Genomic DNA, 19266 nt, shown 5'->3' with positions numbered 1-19266 from the left:
GGCTCAATATAAACTGCCGTTACCCAGTTGAGGAAGCCCACCAAATTCTGTTTACAAGGAGAGTGAACTGGATTGGCCCCCTGAGAAAACACTGTATGGGGGATTGCATTATAATTAATTTAAGGGAACCAAGGTAGGCAAAGGGAGTTATAAGGAGGGGGGCATGTAATTTCCATCCAGAACAGACTATGTCACTACAGCCCTTGGGTTTTTTCTATAGGCACTTCCGGCATTCCATGCCTCAATTGAGTAGAATAGGATCAACAGCCAACTACACTGCCCCAGTATTCCCCTCATACCAACCACTGGCGGTTACTAACAGATATTGGCTACTGAGTGACCTCCAGGATATTGACTGACATGAGATAGGGCAACACATGGGGGATTAACCTCCATTCTATGAAAGGAGAGAAGAGGATATAAACATTTCTCTCAAGGGCAATCATGATAATATTGTCACTTTATTTGTTGCTCCACTGTCACTTTCTGATGACACAGCGGTCCATACACCTCCAGCAGCCGCTCCATCATCAATTTCTGATGATATAGCAGATCATACACTCCCAGCAGCCGCTTTACCTATCCTGAGACCTTCAAACAGTAGTGGCTTAGGGATGGACAGCGGTTACAAAATTGCCACCTGGAATGTAGGAGGGTTAGCAAAAAAACAGGGCACACCACGGTGGATGGAGTTTATAAGTGATCTGGATGTAATATGCATCCAAGAAATCTGGTGCACTGAGCCTGTCTATTTTGAGGGTTTCTCAACACACTGGCTGGAGGCCGAGCGATCAACAGCAGGGAGGGCAAAAGGGGGGCTTATGGTCCTTATATCGAATAGGCTCCCGGTAATCATAAAGAGGAAAATAAAAGTAGGCCCACATTCATTAATCTTATGGATGACTTTTAGGGGAGGCTGGGATGCAGTTTTGGTCAACTTTTATAGCAATGTTTTTAACAACACCTGGGGTAAGGTGGTTTTAGCCCTTGAAGGGGGACTGGAGTCTCTACTACAGTTGATTACCAATAACTTCATAATAGTTTAGGCCGGATATTTTAACACACTTCTATGCAGACTCTCTGCTACACGGGTATGCAAGGTCACTGATGAGACTGGGATTGGTTATTCACACTATGGCGACCAATTGAATTCCTTAATTACCAAGTTCGACTTACATTTATTACAATGTAAATGCGATAGTAATGGGGACCCTATTCCAACCTTAATAGGGAGGAGTTCTGCTTCCGTTATTGACCATATCCTAATACCCGCTAATGCATGTAAGTGGTGTACCATACCATGGGTTGCCTGTTCAGGCCTGAGCGACCATAACTGTATTATATTGTCAGTTTTTTCTGGGGCAACGTCAGTGGCACAACTTCCAGTCACGGTACCGACATTGCCCCAATAAGACCTAATGGGTTTGCATTATATGGGATGGGATGGACCCGACTGAAGTTTTACACGATATTTGCTCTAAGGATTCTAATGATATTATTCTCTGCTTAGATGATGTGGTTACTCCTAACCAGTTACTTTATTGGTATCACCAAGTTAATAAACGACCTTCTGACTCGCCCATTTACGACAGGCCCCGTTAAACTGAGAGGTTGGTTTAACCATGCATGTACTACTGCCTCCAGGGACCTGAAATTGGCCCTTTGTGAACGACCCAGAGATAATTCACTGATTAAATCACTTAGATTTAAATACAAAGAGGTGCTCTCAGCTAGAATAAAGGAACTACAAGATGTGGCACGGTCTAAACTGTCATGCGCTGCTTACTTATGAGATAGCAAATTATTTTGGGACACTGTTAATTCCCCTTTTCTAAAGGATGATTCCTTCCCGGAATAGTTGTCCCATGTCACCTGTGATGCTTGGGTTGCTCATTTTTTGGGAATATTTAACTCCCCAATGGCTGAAACAGCTACCGTTTCAACCAAGGAACAGCTGATTTGGCCCCCTTTACCTATGGATATTACGAGCCAAGAAGTGCCATGGGCCCTGAAGGGAAGTAAAGGGGGCAAGGTCCCAGGCCCAAATGGGGACCCTGTTGTTGTTTTCAAGATAGCCATTGACCTATGGACCCCAATCCTAGCTAGAGTTTTTAACATGGCTGCGAAGACATCGTTCCTGCATTCATGGGGTACGTCTATTATAGTCTCCATTTTCATGAAGGGTAATAAATTAGACCCTAAGAACTATCGACCAATCTCATTGTTAAATTCTTCGGCAAAAGTGATGAGCAAAGTCATGCTCAAGAGACTAAAAGAATGGGCCTGGGAGTGCTCAATACTTTCACGGCACAGTTTAGCTTCAGGAAAGGTGTGGGGACCCTTGAGCAATGTTTGAATCTGGATCTACTTATAGGGAAGTATACACGTGCCAAAGGTGGAAGATTATATCTCTGCTTTGCTGACCTGAGCAGTGCTTTTGATCCAGTAGACCATACAATTTTGGATGAAAGTTATAATGACCTCTTTCCAGGATTCCGGCATTACCGCATCCGTCAGAAATATTGCGTTAAAAAGATCACCTAGTATAGGACTCAATACACTGGCCAAGGCTTTATACACTTCATGAGGAAGCCCATCTGGTCCTGGGGCTCTCCCTTTCTTGCCTCCCCCAATTGCCTCTTCCAACTCTCTACAACGTATCGCATCATTCAACAGTTCCCTCTTCTCATCTGGTAGGGGGTCAAAATGCTCTTGACCTAACCAAGTCAGTACTTCTGCCTCCGTCACATTCAGATCTTCCTGATACACTTTCTTAAAATACCTAAAGAAAGCCGATCCAATACCTTGACTGTCTTCAATAAGGTTTCCCGATTGCTCACATCTAATTCCTTTAATCGTATTCCTAAATTGGTCATTCTTAGCCTTCCAAGCTAGCAGCTTACCACAGCCTTCGCCATACTCAAAATGAGCTAATCGACTGGACTCCCATTTCTTCCTAACCCTATCCTGCTAAATTCTGGTCAAATTATTTTTATATTCGTTATCTCACGTAGGATCTGTTGCTGATCTACCTGAGTTCTTGAAGAAATCAAGTTCTTTTCTAAAATCCAAACTTGCTCCTCTAGCTCTAACACCTTTTTATGGTATGCCCGACTTTTTGCTGCGGCAAGAGAACCCAGTCTACCTCTTAGAAAGGCCTTATATGTGTCCCATACTACCCCTATCGCAGATGAACCCTGATTATTATAGAAAAACTCATTTGTTTCTTCTTTTAGGATTTCTAAAACCCCTTCTTCTAGTAATATTGTTCGATCTAATGCCCACCTTGACTGAACAACCCCCTCAGCTACCTTCATATGTAATGGTATTGCTGAGTGGTCGGACAGGCGCACAGCTACATGTTTCACATCTAGAACCTGATCCTTTAATTTATCATCTACTAAAAAATAGTCAATATGTGATTGGTGTCTATATTTCTTGTTATAGAATGTGAAGCCTTCTTGGGTTCCTGCCCTAAGACGCCAAATATCACAATGCCCCATTTGGACCATAATTAATCGTATCAAATTGGACATCTTGGGGTTAGCTACTGCTCTACTATTTGAAGACCTGTCTGTTTTATGGTCTAGTACCGCATTAAAATCTTCTGCCATAATGATTGGATCTGGAAAATTTAAAAGCTCAGTAAATAGTTCTTCTAATGGGCCAGTATCATCCTGATTCGGACCATAATACCCTACTAGTGTATATTTCTGTCCAAAAATGTTTACTTTAACCACCAACCATCTACCTGCTATATTTGAGATGCTACCCTCCACGGAAGATGTTCATCCCTTGGTTAACCAAAATAGCCACCCCTTTTGTAACTGCAGTCTGTTTTGTGTGGAGAACCTGTGCACCCCATCTCCTGGTTTTAAATATCTCTCTGCATTCTTCCTCCGTTAGGTGCATCTCTTGTAAAAAAACTATTTGTGCGGGGCAATCCCTTAAATATTGTAGTATCCTCTCCCACCTGCCTTTCACCCGAAGCCTATTCACATTTCATGAAAGAACATTTAGCTCCTTTGTTCCTTTCTCGACCATGATCTCTAAAATCAAACTTCAAACATTGGTACAATATCAACGAGACTTCCGAGAACTTTTTAAAAAAAAATTCCCTTATGCTTCCCACCCTGTGCACCCTATACCCCCTCCCACCCCCATTGAAAAACCCTACCCAACTCTTTATGGCCAAAGCCCTGTGGGTGTCCCCCTAAGTGCGCCTCAGAAAAAAAAAATACTTATACTTAATAGAACTCAATTATCCTTTATCTTATATCTTAATCTTAACACTATAGTAACCCCATATTTCATATCATCCTGCTAGCCCCCAGGCTGAAGTGTTTCAATGAACTTGTCCACCTCCTCAACAAAACGAAAGGTGTACATTTTATTGCTATACATCACTTTCAGAAAAGCAGGGAACATCAGCTGCACCGATGCCCCCAACTTTTTTACAGGCTCAATTCTTTTCCCTTATTCCCACTGTCTGTTGGAGGTGACGCTAGACAGGTCAGATCTGATTTCAAACCTGGCCCCGTCCACATCCATCGTTTTTTTTCTCAGCGCCTTGGCCAAGATCTTCTCCTTAAGAGTATAAGTTCGAAAATGAACTAAAATTCTCCTTGGCTTAGTCCGATTCGCATTAAGTCTGTAAGGGTCCCTGTGAATCCTTTGAATGTCTCTTGCAATCTCTTCCTCAGTTTCCTCGAGCTGCAATTCCCTTTTAATCAACTGCACTGTAAAGGTTTTAATGTCTTCTCCTTCTTTGCCCTCTGGAATTTTTAAGATCTTTAAATTATTCCTCCTTTGGAAATTCTCTAACCTTTCAACCCTCACCTGCTGTTCTTTCTCCCTTGTTTTGAGACTCTCAATTTCAACCATATTAACCTTTCCTGTCTCTTTGAGGCCTTTAACCTCACCTTCTAATGTTAATGTTCTGTTGCTTAAATCGTCAATTTTCTTTTCCAGAATCTCACAAGCAGCTCTGATCTCTTTCTGATTGGCCTCTGAGGTTTCGAATCTACTCTTTATTTCAAGCGTGAGAGTAGTAAGAAGTACGCTGACAGACAGGTCAGGAAGATCCCCCTCTCCACATTACCAGGGCCCCCTTCAGCTTCTCCCCCAACTACTTTCTCACTAGTGCCTGAGACTACCAAATCTGTCATTTCTGTCATAACATCTGTCCAGGCGCCAAAACCTGATAGCGATTTGGACTTAAGTGTCTAGACCAATCACCCATATTTGACTGCTCTATCCTTCCACTTACTTCTTCTAGACTCTTGCTCACTTCTTCCAAACCCCCCTTAGCTTTGCCTAAAATAGGAGTTTTTGGCAAGACCTTAAAATACGTCTTGGAGGAGGGAGTAACCTTAATCTTCTGGTCAGGGATGGACTTCTTTAAAATCTTTTTGTGAGATATAGTCTCTCTACCTGATATCTCTTTGAACGATCCAGTCCTGCTTACTTCTTTGACCTTAACCTCCTTTTTCCTTGTTGCTTCACCATCCCCAGTTTCCAACACAGTTTTCAACAGCTCAAAGACTCCCCCACCTCTGCCTTTCCTTGTGCTCCTAAGAGTATATCTTGATACTCTCCTCGATCCTGTTATGCCTGCACCCCCTGCAGGGCTTTCTCTTTTTTTCCACTTTTGTTTGTACTCGCCTCCCCTCTCTTGCCGTCTCTCTCAGGGTCTCCTTCCTGACGCTCTTCACCTGTAGCTCAAAACTCAGCGCCATCCCTGCTCTCCTGTCTGCATTCCACCTGCTTCTTTGCTGATGGCTCCCTCGTGACGCTCTTCGATTCCGGCTCCAAACCCGACAGCACTGTCCCTGGTTCCTCCTCCTCTGCCCCGGAAGAGAAACCTCACATCAGCACGCCGGCCCCCCTGCAGCTCCAGCGCCACCCTCCCCCACAGCTGTTCTGCCGTGTTGTCGAGCTCCACAGCGATGGCGATAGCTCAGGGGCACCGGTTCACTCGCAAATGGCTGGATTACTGTAGTCCAGTGTAGTTTATCAGGTTTTCATTATTCACTTTCTATAGTCTGGTAATTTGAATTTCCGAGACGCACTCGAGCTCCCCCGTGACCCGCCCTCTAGCCGGCCGCCATGTTTTCCTCCAGCAATAAAAATGATTGAACAAAAATATTAAAAATATCAGTTAATATCATGTTTTATACGATTCAGTCTCAAGCATAAGCATAATACACAGCTATTAAAAATCTCGATACATATGAACACATAGTAAAATTATCTAAAATTTGTAGCTATAAAAGGGCGGGTCTCGCTTGAAATTCAGATGTGCAAATAATGGGCGAAAATACTTTGGACGCAGATAAGCCCATTTAGGGCAAATTAGTATGATGTGTAAAGTGTCCTGTGCAAAGAACTCATCACAAGAACATGCAGGAGGGTCTTGTGGCCTACGCCATCCTGCTACAAGCTGCAGTAACATATTCAGTCGAAAATATATGAAAAATCTTCTATGGTTCACCAGCAAATCCTTTGTTAGATAAAATTCTATTTGATCAATAGATTTTACCATAACAGAATGTATGCAGCAGCATTTACGCTGTGAGTCTTGCATTCTAACTTCTTGGGTATACTCATAAAATGCTTTCTTGATTCCTGCAATGACTGAATTGGTTATTTTCTCTGGCGAATTAAAAATATGTAATAGCCCAGATTTGACAGGGTAGTTTTTATATAGCTCAACCATGGTATACGCAAGCTAAAATTCAAATTCAAATAATCTCTTAATATTGATCTGTTAAAATCCAAATGCTCACTTATTAGAGAAGCTATTATAGCATTTACCTAAGCCCCTGCCTTTGGTCAGAGACTCACTATCAAGGAATCCACTCTGAGGAGGAAACTGTCATTCAGCATGATTGGTTGGACCTTTAAATTGGTAAGGAAACATGGACTCTAATTCGCTGTGGGCTTCTGCCACGCTCCTGCTGTGTGAATAGCTAGTGCTGCCCATCTGCTCACTGAAAATTGTTTGGACTGAGAACCTTTATAGACCACTTGCTGAAGGTAAATTCCAAAATGTTGAGGCAGAATGCTGCCTAGTTCTGCTGGGCTAGCACTAAGCTTGGAGCCCAGCGAAATCTTTGCTTGTCCATCCTCCTGCTGACACTGCCCTTTGTGGAGGCCCACGGCCAAAGTGAGAAGACCTGTATTGGCCAAAAGAGCCTGTTCGACCCTTCAGAAGGAGGAGGAGGTAGGCTGCTAAAGATTCAACCCAATGGCACTAGACGTTCACGAGCATCGGCTGACCCTGCACACTCTGCATCAGTGACAATGATCGCCTGCCTGCCAGATCCAACAGCAAGCACTGTTGAGACAATAGTGACAAAGTCTTGAGAGTACGCCACTCTCTATAAAAATTATTATTTTTTTAAATCTTTTTTGAACTTGCTCCCTTTTTGACCTTGTTATGTGCAGTGGGTCAGCACCTCATCTTCATCAATTGACCTTCGTCCTCAATTGTGAATCCTGTGTGCTTTAGAGCTTGTAAGGCATTTAGTTCACGGACACCCTAAAACTGGTGTACCTTCTTGGTGCCTTTCTCCGAACACACAAGCTTTGAGATAATGCCCCTTTCTACCAAGATACCTCAGACGTTGCATTATGCATAGCCTATGTGGTTTCTTTCTTTTGCGTTATACAGATGTTTGTAAACCTCTAGGATTGAGAACCTTAATAATTATATATTGCTAAAAAGATCCCTTTTCTTTGGCCAATGATCCTTCTTTATTGATATGGTTTCTCTTTAATGTTTGTGAATATTACGTGCTGTGATTACCTGCATCAGACGGCATTGAACAGGTTTCATGTTTAACCTCTCTGCATGGCTTCCGAGTAACGCTAACTCTGCGACCAGAGTTTACTAACTGTTCCAGAGGCGCTCCTGTGGCGCTGCACATTTTGGGTCGTATTTACAAACCTCTTGCGCCACCGGCATGTCACTTTTTCCCACATTAAAAGTGATGTACCAGCGGCTCCAGGTTCGTAAATAAGCTCCTTTGGTCTTTGCCGTCAGGATTTCTTAATGGTAAATGAATGTATGCAATATTTTGCTTCCCTTTGTACAACGCAAGCACGTGTGCGTAATGTTCATAAATGATCCATTTGATGTTCACAGACATCAGGTGGTGCTAGTCAGAGGACCGGGTTTGCCTTCTGTGTGGTGTTTCAGAATCTCCTTAACTGAAGCCCAGTGACGAAATGAGATTGTGATTCTCATTGCGAGATTGACAAATCATTGTCCTGCTTCCGTGTTAAATTGGTCTATTCTGTTTTATATTGTGCTTTCCATGGATTTGATGTATATATGATATATCATTAAAGGTGTTGTGCAGCACACACTTTCACACAAGGAAAGAATGAGAGAATTGACCTTCACACGCTCTCCCGGACAAAATCAAACGCACACCTCAAAACGTTTGAAGGACTGAAAATTGGCGGGCCCTCAATTTAGGACCTCACACAACATCCTACAGCAATATCTGTTAGATATTAGAGGAGACAGCTCACCTGCCAGAATGCGTCATCTTGGGTGCCTCCTCACACTCTTGTAGGTGAATACCACCCGAGTGGGCTCAACCAAACTGGAATTTCTGGGAGCTTGAGATCAAATATTTCTCTGGACAAGTGCAGGGTTCCAGTTAAAAATGACAATCGGTAATCCCCAGATATCTCTTTATTTAACGGGTACACATTTCATAATTAAAAGTAATAATAATGGTTTCTGGACCCAAAAAGTTCTATCGCCTACATGTTTCAGCCGAAGACTGACTGCCCATACGGGTCACTTGGCTTTCTTCAGGGGCCAATGACTCCCTGCCTACCTACCCCTTACACTAAAAGAGTGTCACGAACAAGGAGGCATAAGGTTCTCCTACCTGTCATTGCAGCTTAACAGAACGTGTAGGTAACTAAAACATGCATGCAATAAGTTCATCGAGATCTTTTTTTAGCTTATTGTGGTATTTTTTTTAAACTATCTCCTTTGTGATCCACACAACACACAACCATGTACACGAATACTTACACTTTCTTGAGAATGCGGTAATAGTGATGCGCTACCTAGACCTGCCAAACCTCTGTCTTTTGCATCACGTCTTGGACTGCTCACTCATTTCTACCAGAGAGTCAAGGACACCTAAATACTGTTGTGGAGGGAGTACCTTGTTTGTTAGAGATCCTATTTAAAACAGCCCCGTAGTCCGTCTCATTACTAACCCAGTGAACCACGCCTGGCAGCCATTTTGTCTGGAGCTCTGAACAGCCTTGCGTTGGAGATGAGTGCTTGCAGTTTTTTATGTGATTGTAGATATCATACTTGCTATGCCATCCTGCAACCTATCTGTGCTCTTTTTGCTAATCTAAAACAATTTCTTTCCTTAGGTACAAGTTACAACATTATCCGAGTTCCCCCACGGAAGTTGGACACCAGTGATACCCTAGAAGGGGCACAAGTAGTTTGCTCCATTGCACCAAAAGAAAAGATGAGACCTTCCTACTATCACAGCTTTGGTAAAAAAAAATATTCTTACATTATTTTTGCTAGAGTGTCTGCTATCATACTGGACTTAAACAGCAAGGTTGTTTTGCAGAAATATCGATAACTCTTAAATAACATAATGTTTTTTTTGTTGTTTTTTTTTACTTTATTGTCATTTTGAGCACACAAGATTAATAATATCTTGAACTCAGTTGCTATTTATCATTAATAACACAGTGTTTAAGCAGAAACATAATAGATTGAACTCTTAGGGGTTTATTTATGAGAGCTCTGTGTCACTTTTGCGCCACGTAAAGTGATACTTGCTTGATGCAGGGCTCTCGTAAAGATTGGTGAAGCCACGCAAAGCCACCCTGCGTGGATTTGAGTGGCCTCATCTTTTTTTTTTTTTAAATATCTTTATTGAGTTTTATAGCAGCAGAAAAATAATTGATCGAGCATTACAAATCATACAGAAAGTTGAGATAAGTAATTAGATCAAACTAAACTTCACTTCAATAACATTTAAGTAAATAAACAATTTGACCTTTTAAGATTGAATCCAATTACGAATAGAGGCCCAGATATTTAAACCGAAAGCTTTCTTTTTCCTCCCCTTTAAACAATACACCGATTGCTCTAGTTGATAAATGTTTAGCAATTTCGATTGCCATTGAAAAAAAGAAGGAGGATCAACATCAAGCCAATGAGAAGTTATACAATATCTAAAGATAGACATAGATATGAATAGAAAGCCGTCTTCAGCAAATGTCCGCAGCCTATCAGGATTTGATTGAGCACCAAGAATAACAAGTTCAGCAGAGAGTGTTACAGGTGAATTCATGATATTATTTAGGAACTTTTGAACTTCAGAAATAAATTGGATTAAACTAGGACAAAAATAAAACATATGAGCAGAATTTGCACCAGAAAGATTACATCGACTGCATGTATCTCCTCTGTTAACTTTCCATTTCAATAATTTAGCAGGGGTATAATATAAATCAAATATACTCATGAAAAATTGACTTTTTAAAGATCCATTAAATAAAACTAAATCGGACAAAACTAAAGCATCAGATACATTAACATTCTCTATACCCAAATCACTTTGCCATTTTATATTAAATGACTCAAGATTATCTTCTAATCGGGTTAACATGGTCTGATAAATCACACCAATTCTATTTTGTTTCCAACAGCTTTCAAGTATATCAATTTTCTTGATTTTATTAGTATTTAATAAATTTTTTGTGATTAGAAAACTGCGTATTTGCAAATATTTAAAAAAGTCTGCTTTAGGTAAATTATATTGTTCCTGTAAATACAAAAATGAAACAAATTGTTCTTCTTGATAAAAATCACCTAACCGAGATATATTAAACCTTTGCCAGTGCTGCATAGTTTGATCTGTAAATATTAATGGCAGCATCAGATTGTCGAATAATGGTGTGTAAAAGCTAAAATTACTATTTAAACAAAATCTTTTCTTAAATTGTTTCCATATTTGGTAAGCTGTCAATATAATTTTGAATCTTGTTTTTTTATAGTAACTTGGCTCTGAAAAACGTACGAGACATTGTCGTGCCTGAGCACCAAGAATCATTACATAAATTGATGGATATGTAGAATCCTCCAATGATGTTTCTTGGAAAATTAGGACATTCATAAACTTAAGCGATACCGCCAGATAATATAGACGAAAATTCGGCAGTCCCCAGCCTCCTCTGCGTATAGGTAAAGAACACCAATTGAGAGACCGCCTAACTCTTTTATATCCCCATAAAAATCTTGAAATTATTCTATCTATTTTAGTAAATAGACTAGAGGGAAACAGTAAAGGTATGGTACGAAAAAAGTAAAGAAATTTGGGGAAAAAAAGCATCTTAATAACATTAGTGCGACCATAAAGAGAGAGATGGAGATTATTTAACCTTTCGAGAGATCTATTAGTAGAAGCAAGTAATGGATCGAGATTAATCCCTACTATATCTTCAACCTTAGCAGACAATTTCACACCTAAATAAGAGGCTGTAGTGGAATATGTCAAATCAGTTGGTGAGCCGACAGCAGAATGAATTATCTGTGTTTTGGCTATATTTAATTTATATCCAGAGTATAAGTCAAATTCCCGAGCTGCCTCTATAATCTTAGAGAAAGCTAAATTGATATCGAGGTAACAATCGCAACGTCATCAGCGTAAACAAAAATTTTATATTCTGTTTGATAGATTATAACCGGGGGAATACTTTCCTGATTTATAAGTTTTTGCAAATATGGTTCTATATAGAGCACAAATAATAGGGGGGAGCAAGGACATCCTTGCCTGGTCCCCCTCGTTATTGATAATATAGTAGAAATATCAGAAGCTATTCGTATTACAGCCTGAGGCTTATTATATAAAGCTTTTAAAGCAGTTATGAATTCTACGGGAAATTTTTTCCAGGCCAAAACTTGCCAAAGGAACCCCCAGTCGACCCTATCGAACGCCTTCTCGGCGTCCAGTAGGGCTACTCCGACTGGGGATCCCGAGGCCTGCGCCCAATCTAAAAGAGCGATAATTCTTCTGACATGATCCGTTGTATTTCTCTTTTAAATAAAACCATGTTGAACTTTAGCTACTAATTTAGGCATCAAATCATTTAGCCTATTTGCTAAAATTTTAGAAAAGATCTTACTGTCAGAAGTTATTAAAGAAATTGGTCGATATGACCCAAGATCCATAGATTCTTTTCCTTTTTTTTTTAAATACAACAATAGTAGCTAATGACCATGAGGGAGGGGGCCGACCATGAAATACTTCTTGAAATTTTTTTAACAGCTCTGGTTTCAAGATTTTGCGGAACATTCGATAAAATTCCAAAGGGATATTATCAGGCCCGACTGCTTTACCAGAAGCCAAACCAAGAATAGCACCTTCTATCTCCTCCCAAGTGATGGGGACAGATAACATTGCTTTTTGATCTTCAATAAGAGAAGCAGAACGATCTAAATTTAAGAGATAATTGGACGCATCGTTTCTCTGACTAGTACCATCATTTGATTGATTGTACAATGACTGATAAAAATCTCGAAATGCCTTTAATACACCTGACCTAGATTCTTGGCATATACCATCTAAATCAGTAATTTTAACTATTTCCGTAGCGGCAGCTTTCTGCCTCAATTTTTGGGCTAGTACTCTGCCAGTTTGCTCGCTTAATTCATAGCATTCTTTTTTAAATAATTTATACTTCGCAGCTACCTGCTCAGCCAAAAAAGAATAAACAACCGACCGCTCAGAAGCCAAGGCTTTTTGAGCTTCCTGTACACCGGAACCCAGTCTGACACAAGAAGCTAGTTTCAATTCTGCCTGAATTATTTGGTCTAAAGTAGCCTTAAATGCAACTTGTTTTTTTTTTAAACGATAATTCGAATAACTCAAGGTCTCACCCCTTATAGTCGATTTAAAAGTGTCCCAGACAATTTGAATCGAGGCCGTATTATTATTGTTAAAAAAAAAATCCTTAATTATCAGAGCCATATGAGCTAAATAGTCCTGATCTAACAATAGATTTCTTTGAAATGACCATGGCCTTTTTTGTACATGTTCCTGAGAGGAAAGTAGTAATACTAGAACAATAGGGTTATGAGTGGCCTCATCAATCATGAGTAAGGTGGTGCAGCGCTTATCGCTGCATCGCCTTATTCTGCGCCCGGGAGGTGTTTCATGGGTGGTGCGGTGGGTTGCCATCTTTTCCTCCGTTCACTTTGTGAACCACACCCTTATGCGGTGTTCACTTGCTGGTTACTGCATAGACAAAGTTTAACGTTTTAGAGGCTGGTGCAAAACCTTTAGTGAACCTCTGTTTAACGTGTGTGCAGATAATGTTGTAAGTGAACATAAATGACAAATTCTCATCCATAATCTGCAGATTTCTATAAATTACAGATTTGGACAGTATGCAGGTTCTGCGGTTATGCCTGTAGACTTACACTTCCCAAGATTCGTGTTTCTGGGAGAAGGACGGGTTGGCATTTGGGAAGTTGGTAAACATCCACAAATTTAGAGCTTTATGAGGCATAGCAAGCCGTTGAAAGGGATTTAAAACCCAATTTTCAGTGCCAAATAAAGATGTAGCAAGAATGACCTATTGGTGCAAAAAACCAAACACCTCACATATTTTGAGGGGGTAAAGATTTCTCCACTTGGAACCATTTATGATGGAGATGAAAAATAAGGCTAATCTCTTTATCATAAAACTGTATAGAATATGAAGGATCCATACATAAAAGTGATTGGGGTTAATTAGAAACCATAGTGGTCAACTGAACGGCATGGAAATATTTAAACCAGACTCAGTGTGGGGGTGTTACAGAAATTGGGATATTCACATAATACATTTGTGTCAATAATTAGTAGTAGGCAGTTAAAGGATTTGGATTAACAAGTCTGTAGCGAAGATCATTCCTGTGGGTCTCCATGATGTACCCTCTTTTATAGACCATTTACTTATAAGACAATATTAGTTTCTAATTCAAATTACATGGAGATAAAACACATAGCAAACAACTTAACATCTTGTTTGAATGCTCTTCGTTGACAGAGGTGAAGAATTTATGGCCAAATTCTCCTACTAGTTGGATTTATTTACAGACTTGTTAATCACAGACTTGTTAATCGCAGACTAAGACATTGAATGCATTAACCACCAGCAGTTGGGGGGGGCGGGATGGGAGGGGGGGGAGTTCCTGCGGTGGGAGGGTAATGCTACACTGAGTTGGGTGAAGAATGTAGCTGGTGGGACAGAAAAGCAGAGGCTCCCATGGGGCATGCACCAGGCACCGCTGTGAGGCGATAGTTGTGTTCCATTGCTTAACTATCCATCTATGCCGCCCGGCCTCCGGGATGTGGGCTGAATGGCTGTGTGCGTTGCTAAACCGAGGAATATGACCGGAGATTGTAGGGGGTGCCGGTTGCCCCGATGGTTATGTTGCTGAAAATGTTGCAATAAAAAACATGTTAAAAAAAAAAAAAAAAATTGAATGCATTAACCACTGTGGGCAGGATATCGCCGCCCCCAAAACTCGTGCTGCCCAGGACGGACCGCCCACCCCCTTGCTACGCCACTGTTCATAAGCACCGCCTGGAGACAAATATTTTACAGAAAACATTAAACATTCTCTAAGTGTCCCCCCGTATATGCTAACTTACCAGTGAAGGGGAAAGGAAGGAAAGGAAGTAAAAAGCATCAGATAAAGTAACGCTGTAAAGAAAGGCCTCTTTTTGCATTATCAACCCATGTTTTGGACTGATGCTGCTAGTTTTTCGACTGCAAAGGTGAACTGAGACCTGCTAAACAGACCTCAGTGCCATTGGTCTGACCCTTAATAAATATATGTCTGAATGGTTCACCCACAATTGGCATAAGTTAACTAGTCTCAAGTATATGGTACCAGGGGTACCTATGGGCCTGTGAGTTAAAGTGTCCCTCTTGGATTGCAGCACTTATTTGTCCCAAGTGTGACAAAGCACTGTGCTTGTCCCAGCCCGCCATTGCCGGGCAGCAGAGCACTTTTTGACTGCTAACTTGACTTTGCCATTTAAAGTAGTCGTAAGGCCTACTAAGCCCAAAAGGCAGGTTTGATTATATTTAAAAAGTAGAACATGTGGTTCCTAACTTTACATGTCCAAACAGCAAAAACTCTTTATTGTCATTTTTACTGTGGAAAGGCCAGAAACCCCATTGATGTGTACAGGGGTACATGCTGACAACTCAGCAGTTCTAACTTATGAATGGGACCACTAAATATGATATTTCATGGTTTCAAAAGAAGTGTTGCATTATCTTGACTTAATGCTCAAATTGAATTAATATGAATGTTGTACAAAAGCAACTTTAGTAAGTAGCAACTTTGTTACCCAACATCTTCCAGTGATCTTTTACGATTACTGGCCACGAGACAGTCTTCTACCCTCCTGGAGAACGGTGTGAATGACTCGCAGAAAGGAAGACAAAAGGGTCTGTTGTTGGAAGAGGTGTGACCTCTGCATGGCAGGAAGACTAAACATGGTGAGTGCCAAAAAGGTAAGCTTCAATGGGGAAGCAGCCTTTGAAGGGCAAACAGCGAATACACACGAGAGGAGCTGCCCTTTTGTTCTTTCAGACAGGCTGGCATCGGGGACAGAGAGGGCGAAGCCGTGACCAAACTGTTTTTCTGTCTTTAGTCACTAGGTAGCCACACCCCTCAGATGGACTAGAGCGCTCCACACACAAATAGAAGGGTTCTGCCATGTTTAGAGTGGGCAGAATAGTGCATTCTGGGCTAGCTGGATTCCACACTTTACAGGAAACCATCACTAGGCAGGAGGGGACCTGGTGCCCCTTTGGCTAGTAGTCACTGCATGCTTCGAGAGCACAAACTGGGCATAAAAGTGATCCCCTCAGCACCCAGACCTCAGATCACGTCTCTATTGAAGAGGCGACTGAAGAAGCACTGCCCTGCTGATATTAAAACCTCTTCCTTTCTTGGAGAACACAGCTGTGTACCATTGTCAGTCAGCATTTATCCCAGAAAACCTTCACTGTCAAAAGTGACCAATATCTTTCACAGCGTGTAATAGCTCCCTCTGCACTTCACACATTTCCTCTGACAATGCTGCAGCTGGAATACTTGCAGGAACCTACTGAACTATGAGAACGAATTGCTACTGTATGATATCAACTGCAAGTTTATAGATCCCCTTGTGGCAGTACTTTTTATTAGGTTGCTTAGAAGTCTATAGGGTTTAAAAGATTTACCTTTACTGTTCCCTTCACTGTTAAGTGATTTTAGTGAGTTTGTTTAAAGGTTCAAATTTTGTCATTTGTTTTGCTTGTTGATGTGTGTTATTTGCTGAGGAGGAAGTTATGTCGTGTAATGGAATGACACTTAGCTATAAAGGAATATCGCTGTGTGACGATTCTCTTATAGATCGTTGATGGATGGGTTTGACTGGAGGATTCTGCTTGCCAGTTGGAGCACTGGCTGTGGATGGGGTGTCTTAGAATAAACCAGTTTGCCAAGCCTCGTCAAGATGTCTTTAGGTACAACGAGGGAACGCCTTCACACTGATGGCGAATGTTCCCTGTGGCTTTGAAGACACTCAATGTAAGGATTTGGTGTTTGAAATCAGTAGAGTAAGCAAATAAGTAATCAAGAGACTGTAATGTCGCTGGGCTGTAGAACAAGATGATGTTTCTTGCCAGAAGGTCAGGATTGGCAATCATGTCAAAGATGCTGCATTTTACAGCCTCTTATTATTAAAAGTTATTTTTTGATCCAAAATTTCATGAATGAAACACAGGTTATGTAATTTGCATTCTAACAATAGGATTTCTAATGAGGGAGACACCTCTAACGTTGTGGTCCTAGATTCCATGACAAACGCGGCGAGCTAGGCTGCGTGTTCGTGTGCTGTGTGGATGCTGTATTTCATTTCATTGCCTTTTGCTGCTGTTTTTAATGAGCACGCTAAAAAGCATTTTTAAACTACAAATTGCACTGACCTGTATTTCCGCCCCCTCGTGACCCCGTTCCGCCCCGGCTTGTGCCGTTTGTGCGGAGGGTCAGCTCGAGGAGCGTCACTTCCTGTTCGCGACACCACTTCCGCCCTGCACGAAACCTTCGCAGGTTAGCGGTCTAGTGTTGCTGAGCCCTCGGACTATATAGAGTGCGATTCCAGCTCCCAGACCCATTGACAAACGCGGCGAGCTAGGCTGCGTGTTCGTGTGTTGTGTGGATGCTGTATTTCATTTCATTGCCTTTTGCTGCTGTTTTTAATGAGCACGCTAAAAAGCATTTTTAAACTACAAATTGCACTGACCTGTATTTCCGCCCCCTCGTGACCCCGTTCCGCCCCGGCTTGTGCCGTTTGTGCGGAGGGTCAGCTCGAGGAGCGTCACTTCCTGTTCGCGACACCACTTCCGCCCTGCACGAAACCTTCGCAGGTTAGCGGTCTAGTGTTGCTGAGCCCTCGGACTATATAGAGTGCGATTCCAGCTCCCAGACCCATTGACAAACGCGGCGAGCTAGGCTGCGTGTTCGTGTGTTGTGTGGATGCTGTATTTCATTTCATTGCCTTTTGCTGCTGTTTTTAATGAGCACGCTAAAAAGCATTTTTTAAACTACAAATTGCACTGACCTGTATTTCCGCCCCCTCGTGACCCCGTTCCGCCCCGGCTTGTGCCGTTTGTGCGGAGGGTCAGCTCGAGGAGCGTCACTTCCTGTTCGCGACACCACTTCCGCCCTGCACGAAACCTTCGCAGGTTAGCGGTCTAGTGTTGCTGAGCCCTCGGACTATATAGAGTGCGATTCCAGCTCCCAGACCCATTGACAAACGCGGCGAGCTAGGCTGCGTGTTCGTGTGTTGTGTGGATGCTGTATTTAATGAGCACGCTAAAAAGCATTTTTAAACTACAAATTGCACTGACCTGTATTTCCGCCCCCTCGTGACCCCGTTCCGCCCCGGCTTGTGCCGTTTGTGCGGAGGGTCAGCTCGAGGAGCGTCACTTCCTGTTCGCGACACCACTTCCGCCCTGCACGAAACCTTCGCAGGTTAGCGGTCTAGTGTTGCTGAGCCCTCGGACTATATAGAGTGCGATTCCAGCTCCCAGACCCATTGACAAACGCGGCGAGCTAGGCTGCGTGTTCGTGTGTTGTGTGGATGCTGTATTTCATTTCATTGCCTTTTGCTGCTGTTTTTAATGAGCACGCTAAAAAGCATTTTTAAACTACAAATTGCACTGACCTGTATTTCCGCCCCCTCGTGACCCCGTTCCGCCCCGGCTTGTGCCGTTTGTGCGGAGGGTCAGCTCGAGGAGCGTCACTTCCTGTTCGCGACACCACTTCCGCCCTGCACGAAACCTTCGCAGGTTAGCGGTCTAGTGCTCCCTCGCTCTTAGCATAAAATGGCAGTATGGAGGAAGCGCAGCGGACGAGCGCAGCGGGAGCGCCGACTTCGCGCCGAAGTCGCGCACAAGTCAAGCCCGTCTGCGCCCGTCCGCGGCCGACCAGGCCCAGGGCCCTGCCCTAATGCCCATTTTTATTCATATTCGTCCTCTGATCTCCTGAGACTCAAAACCTTAGGACCCATTCCTGCACGCGCGGCTAGAGCGGCCCAGGCATGTGACATTTTTGTTCCCTCCAGCTGTCCGACACTTGATCCTCCCCTCAACCCCTCACCCCCTACACAGCAAACCTCCACCTCTTTACTGATTTACTACCTTAATACCCGGTCACTCATTCGTAACCAGCTTGAGATCTTCCAGCTACTGCATCAGAGCTCTATTGATATCCTACTCCTAGCAGAAACCTGGATCTCAGAAACTTCGGCCCCTGATATTCTTGCAGCAATCCCTACGGGATACTATATCATACACGCCAACCGGCCTGCAGGGAAGACCGGTGGTGGAGTGGCGGCGATTATCCGTTCGGTTCACATCTTCACCGAGATTTCGGCAACCCTGATCCCCAAAACGGACTATTTAGTTCTAAAATTTTCTTCCCCTAAGTCGTCTTTTATTTGCATTCTTGTTTATAGACCTCCCGACCATATGCCCCTATTTCCTAAACTTTTCAGCGACTCTATCGCCCAATTAGCAATCAGCCATGCTAACATCATGGTAATTGGCGATTTCAACTATTGGCCTTCGGATATCCATGAAAGCCAACTATCGCTGGAATTCACAGACCTCTTAAAAGGCATCAACCTTTCCCAACACATTCACACTCCC

General features: G+C 42.4%; 1 protein-coding gene across 3 annotated transcripts in view; it reads left to right on the top strand.

The window, feature by feature from the left end:
* Positions 1–19266, top strand: part of LOC146856881 (carotenoid-cleaving dioxygenase, mitochondrial-like) — a 529204-nt gene that overhangs the window by 369058 nt on the left and 140880 nt on the right. For all 3 annotated transcript variants that reach the window (XM_085647341.1, XM_085647340.1, XM_085647338.1), the window contains exon 6: positions 9415–9543. In XM_085647341.1, the coding sequence (XP_085503467.1) occupies positions 9415–9543 (129 nt within the window). The remainder of the gene's footprint in view (positions 1–9414; positions 9544–19266) is intronic.

The sequence above is a fragment of the Triturus cristatus genome, chromosome 3_2 (assembly GCF_964204655.1).
Source record: "Triturus cristatus chromosome 3_2, aTriCri1.1, whole genome shotgun sequence".
NCBI lineage: Eukaryota > Metazoa > Chordata > Amphibia > Caudata > Salamandridae > Triturus > Triturus cristatus.
This window is presented reverse-complemented; position numbering and strand designations above follow the sequence as displayed.